This window comes from Condylostylus longicornis, unplaced genomic scaffold, assembly GCF_029603195.1.
Source record: "Condylostylus longicornis isolate FDR11 unplaced genomic scaffold, ASM2960319v2 ptg000048l, whole genome shotgun sequence".
NCBI lineage: Eukaryota > Metazoa > Arthropoda > Insecta > Diptera > Dolichopodidae > Condylostylus > Condylostylus longicornis.
Window position 1 is genome coordinate 667,733 of NW_026578017.1, and position 6,022 is coordinate 673,754.

The 6,022-nt window shown below is 24.2% G+C and overlaps 1 protein-coding gene across 1 annotated transcript; it reads left to right on the forward strand.

The window, feature by feature from the left end:
* Nucleotides 1-402: 402 nt before the first annotated feature.
* On the forward strand, nucleotides 403-5,682 carry LOC129610765 (uncharacterized). The gene is made up of 5 exons (XM_055523468.1): nucleotides 403-547; nucleotides 703-1,625; nucleotides 1,712-1,961; nucleotides 3,906-4,846; nucleotides 5,065-5,682. Exons 1-5 carry the CDS (start codon nucleotides 532-534, stop codon nucleotides 5,326-5,328), a joined length of 2,394 nt encoding a protein of 797 aa, XP_055379443.1. The 5' UTR covers nucleotides 403-531; the 3' UTR covers nucleotides 5,329-5,682.
* The last annotated feature ends 340 nt before the right edge of the window (nucleotides 5,683-6,022 follow it).

Sequence of the window (6,022 nt, forward strand, 5' to 3'; positions counted from 1 at the left end):
AAATTTGGTCCCTAGCTCCCATTCCGAGCCCTGATCGTTCTAAAAAATTTATATGTTCATTATTTTAATACTGCAAATTCAATTGCCCTTCCCTTGTCCTTCGAGGTATGATTATGAACTACTTCAGTATTATATTGTGTCCACATATTATTTGAATAATAGCAAAAAATAGTAGAATATAAATATCGCATTTTATTTTAAAATTTTCTGTTTTTTTGTCATTCAGTGTAGAAACTTATTTCACATTTCATATGAGTATTAAAAACTCGTTTTGTTTTTTATAAATAGCTTTTCTCATTAATAAAAGTTATTGAAAATTATTATGTCTATAAGTTTTAACAACCAATGTATTTACACATATGTATACGTGTGCATATTTTTAAAGTTATACCTTCAATAAATTTTTGTATACATTTAGTATATGTTTATATATTATATTTGCCAAGAAATATATTAAATTTAGTTTATTCTCAGATTTTAAAAGAAATTGTTGCAAATTCTATATTTTTAATAAAATATTTTTTAGTCGAAATGATAATAAGCAAAGGTAGAATTAAAAAACTACAATAATAAATTCACCTAAATTAAACAACAATTTTAAAAACCATTGTAATTTATATTATATTACTCAAAATATATAAACTTATTTTATATTTATAATATACTATTTAGATTTTATAAATTAAATGTTGTTTTTTATAGGCGCTCAATTACTATTTACAATTTTATTGACGTTTATAAGAGTATCAAAATCAAATGAAAATATTATCGACTCTATAATAGGAAGTCAAATATTTGCAAAAAAATTTTATAGTGAACTCATAACACAACCAAAATACAATGGCAAAAGTTTGGTTTATTCACCACTTTCTATTGAAATTGCTGGTGCATTATTATATGTTGGAGCTGATGGTAAAACAGCTAGTGAAATATTAAATGGTTTTAATTTTAAATTAAAAGACCCAAAGCAATTGGGTCAATATTTTCATGAAGCAGTAAAAAAATTAAATTTAGAAGATAAAATACTTAATATTGCCAATAAAATCTATATACAAAATGATTACACAATTTCGCATAATTATAAGGATACAGCGGTAAGAAGTTTTCATTCTGATATAGAAAATATTAATTTTGGAAGAAGTAATGAAGCTGCAAATACTATTAATAACTGGGTCTGCGATAAAACAAATGAAAAGATTAAAAATTTAATAGAACCTGATTCGCTAAATTCCAGTACCAAATTTATGTTACTAAATACAATTCACTTTAAAGGAATTTGGAAAGAGCTTTTTAATGTAAACCATACAAAAAAACGTGAATTTTATGTAACACCTGATGAAATTATAGAAGTCGATACAATGCATATTTTATCCAACTTTAATGTGACATTTATAAATGATATTGGATTAAAAGCCATTGATATACCATTTAAAAATTCCAATTTATCAATATTTTTAGTTTCATCGGCTTACAAAAATGAAAGTTTAAATATACTTGAAAATAAATTAAATTCAATTGACTTAAAAAAAGATTTATTTGATACAACACGTAACATAAAAATAAGTTTATATATTCCAAAATTCCAAATCGAAACCGCCATAGATATGGAATCAACTTTTAAGAACGTAAGTACAAAACCAAAACCAAACTTAATTTCAAATGAAAAATTATTAGATTTAGTAAATTATTAATATTTTTTCTTTATTTTCAGTTAGGAATGACAGAAATGTTTAGTTCTGAAGCAAGCTTCAAAAATTTATTAGCAAATTATAACGAAAAGTTGATATTATCAAAAGCAGTTCATAAGGCCATAATTGAAGTTAATGAAGAAGGTGCTGAAGCTTCAGCAGGAACAGCTCATGGTTTCATAAAAAAAAGCGGTCCATTAAATTTTCATGTTAATCAATCATTCATGTATTTCATAAAAAGTTCAGATGGTCAAATTTATTTTATGGGACGATTTACCGGAAAATAATATTTTGCTTTCCCTTAAAATCTTACAATTTAAAAATGATTATGTATTTATATTTGAAAAATGTGGCTTTTAAAAATAAATACACTATTACCTTTACGTAGTATGCATAAAGAACACGCATGTAAGAATTTGCTTGTATTTAAAATTAAAAAATAAAATAATTAAAAATTTTGTTTTCATTTACATGCATACATATGTATTATATCGCATATAATACAAAATATAAGTTGATCAAACTATAGGTTGTGACCAAAATAAATAAAAAACACATAAAAAGTTGGAAGATTTAGAAACATTGTCTTTTGTTTAACAATTATCTTAGTTTTAAACTTTTGACACAGTTGTAATTTTTAATTATTTTCTGAATTTGTTCATTTACATAGGACATTTTATATAGCAGAATAAATTAAGCGAAAATTCATTGTCCATAAAAGAATACTACTTTTGGCGCTAATTTGGGGAGTACGATAAAAGCACCTCTTACAGCACTATAAAAAATTTCCGATATTCGATTACTTTGTTACAGTTAAAATTAAAGCTCTCACAAACCTCAGCGTTTGTTACATCATTACTATCACAAATATAATATTATAACGGTTTCCTTTTCATTTTAAGAAAACCTATAATATTCCTTATAATATAAAAAACAGAATCGTATTGAAACGAATCATAACAATAAATTTTCAAGTCAAATTAAATCAAAAAGTTAAATTAAAATTAAACACTCAAAGTTTGATAAAAAAGTGTTGCTTAATTTGATGGTAAAAATAATATTATATCTTTTCTAATTACAGCTTGAAGTTTATTTTGTGTATAAAATTTGTATGATAAATCTAGCGATCGATAATGATCATAAAATGTTGTGACGTTATCAAAGATTTTCATTGGAAATTATTCATCTGAAAAAAGTTTTGAAATTTAATAATTATATCTTTCATAGAATCTTTCGTAAAGAATGAAAATTAATATGCATTTTTTTGCATTGCTGTTTTTTGTACTATATAATAATTATTTTATATAATTTTATATAAAATCTTTTCCAAACCCACCTATATCAAATAAGTAAAAATGTAATACAAATACAATTAGATCTAATGCGGTCAACAGGAAACCGACCGCAACGTATATTGTCTATCCGAATTATACGAAAATTTCGTCAGTAGCTTCTGGTATCAACCAGAACTCAAATATTAAATTTCAACAAATTCCATCAATCCGTTCCGTAGATATGGTCGAAAATGTAAAATCGGTCCACAAATCAATTCCCAAGCCCTGATCTTTCCAAACAAATTATAGATTCATTGTATTAACCACCTCGAATTTAAATATTAAATTTCAATTTCTATTGATTATTCGATTGATTATTTCTATTTATATATGCAAAAATGTATATTTGGCGTCCAGTTGCTGACACCTTAAACACCAGTTAACACCTTGACACACGCAGAACAAAACCAAAGCCACAAAATTGAAAGTTAGACCGGCCCTTGCTATTACTTTTCAAAATTAAAACTTTCTTCTAAATTATAATTTATTGATTTATACTCATATTTTTTCAGTTATTTCACATATTTAAATTGATATACACTCATACAAATAAACATAGTTATGTTATATATTTATGCAAAAAATAAAAACACTTATATCTTCTCATCAAGACCTAACATATGTACATACATATACATGTTCAAAATTTGAATAAATTAATATGAGAATTATAAAAAAAAGTATTATGATCAAAAATAATGTTAGATATCAGTAGTCAGTATTTAAAATCCAATCCATTCGCATTGTGCATAAAATTCATATTCAAATTTTACTCAAAATGACAAAATTATCAGGTTTATAGAAATTTTTAATTTTTTTTTTAAATATTTCAATAATTTAAAATTAGAGAAATATTTAATTTTAATAAAAATTTTTTTAGTTTTTACAGGAATTTTTATGTTAAACTTGATAGCTAACATCAATCCTGAATCGTATTATAGTTTTGTACCTTCAACAAGATACGTTGATTTTTTAAAAGAAAATCAAAATTTTACAGTTAATTTTTACAGCCAATTAATAAGACCACAATCCAATCGAGGGAAAAGTTTAGTATTCTCACCATATTCAATTCAAAGTGCTGGAGCTGCATTATATGCTGGTACTGATGGTGACACCGCGGAAGAAATCGAAGAAGGGCTACATTTTCCCACTCATGATACAAACGTTTTAGGTGATATTTATAAGCGATTTGTTGATATAATGCAAAAAAGTCCAATGTTTAAAGGTGGCACTAAAATTTATGTACAAAAAAATTATTCTATTGCACCAACATTCCAAGATATTATAACAAGATTTTACAGTGCAGAAATTGAAAGTATCGAATTTAATGAAAATTCTTTAATAGCAGCTAATTCAATAAATGATTGGGTTGCAAGAAAAACAGAAGGAAAAATTCAAAATCTAGTAAAAACTGGGGATTTAAATGAACTAACTCGATTATTATTACTAAACGTTGTTCATTTTAAAGGTGAATGGTTAAAAAAATTTGACAAAGATAAAACTAAAAAAGAAGATTTTGTTAGTGAACCTGGTGAAATTATAAAGCTAGATATGATGCATGGATTAATTGAATTCAAATCAGCAAATCATAAAGAACTTAATATTAAAGTAGCAGAATTATATTTTCAAGAAACTGATATTTCATTAATAATATTATTGCCATCATCATCAGAAATTAGTTTAAAACAAATTGAAGATAAATTAACACGATTATTATTGAAGGATTTGGTTTTTAATAAAACTGGACGTAAAGAGACCAGACATATCATAATGCCTAAATTTAAAATTGAATCCGAAATTGACATGGAACAAGTATTTAAAAATGTAAATTTAATTTTTTTTAAATCAATTTTTGAAAATAATTTAAATGTCTTAAATATATAAGTATTATCTATTATGAATTTATCATTTCAAAACCTTAAGTTCTTAAACATTGCTTCATTGTTTGAACTGAAATATATTTCATAAACACAATTTGTCCCTAATTTTATGTTAATAAAATTTATTTAATCTCATTATTACATTTTCACACTAAAATATAGATGGGTATGGATGACATGTTCACATCGGATGCTAATTTTTCGCTATTATTAAATTCAACTGATCCAATTCAACTTTCAAAAGTTTTTCATAAATCTATTTTGGATGTTGATGAGAATGGTATTGAATCTGCTGCACCTACTAATACTGATATAGATGCTAAAGAATTTGAAGATGAACCGTTCAAAGTAAATCAATCGTTTTTGTATTTTATAAGAGGAAAATTCGGTGAAATATATTTTATGGGACGTTTTACAGGGAAATAGTGTGTATTATAAAATTGAAAAAAATATATCATTTAATTAATTTTTTTTTCATGTTCTATTTATGTGTATTTATGTCCATGTAATGTTAGAATTAACTTTAATTTTTAATTAGTTCCCGTTCATTATATTTGAAAAAGTATATTTTAACTCAAAAGACCAACACATATGTGAAATTTTGTTCATTATTTAATAATTATGATGTTGTATGTGAATTATTCTTAGGTAATTATTAGAATAAAAAAATAAATTAAAAAAATATTTTAAAAATTTACAAAAACGTTTAAGAAAATAAAAAGTTAAATGCAAAATTCATTGTAATATGTAGTTAAATATTTTGAAAATGTGCCAAATAAATTTGATATTAAAAATTAGTGAAATTTTAATTTAAAACTCGAAAATTACACAGAAGGAAAAAAAGCTAAAACAAAAATTATTTTTTTGCTGTCCCTTTTCAACGCATCAGGACTTTACATCACACAATTAAAGGGAAATATTACACTCTTATTTTTAATAAAAAAGAAATTACATCTATAAAAGATCCCAAAAAATTAAACTTAAAGTATTTTTTTTTATACTTTATTTCTTAAAGTTATAATTTTAATTGACAGTGAGATTTAATTCCCCCCCCCCCCCCGCCCCCCAGAATGTAAAAGATCTGTTTTCAAAAAAATCTAAAATTCTTCTTAATATTAAA

Bases quoted from the DNA above. Each gene is read 5' to 3' on its own strand.
- LOC129610765 (XM_055523468.1), top strand. The intron at 1,626-1,711 runs GTAAGTACAAAA...CTTTATTTTCAG, and splicing joins TGGAATCAACTTTTAAGAAC to TTAGGAATGACAGAAATGTT. The intron at 1,962-3,905 runs TTACCGGAAAAT...TTTTTTTAGTTT, and splicing joins AATTTATTTTATGGGACGAT to TTACAGGAATTTTTATGTTA.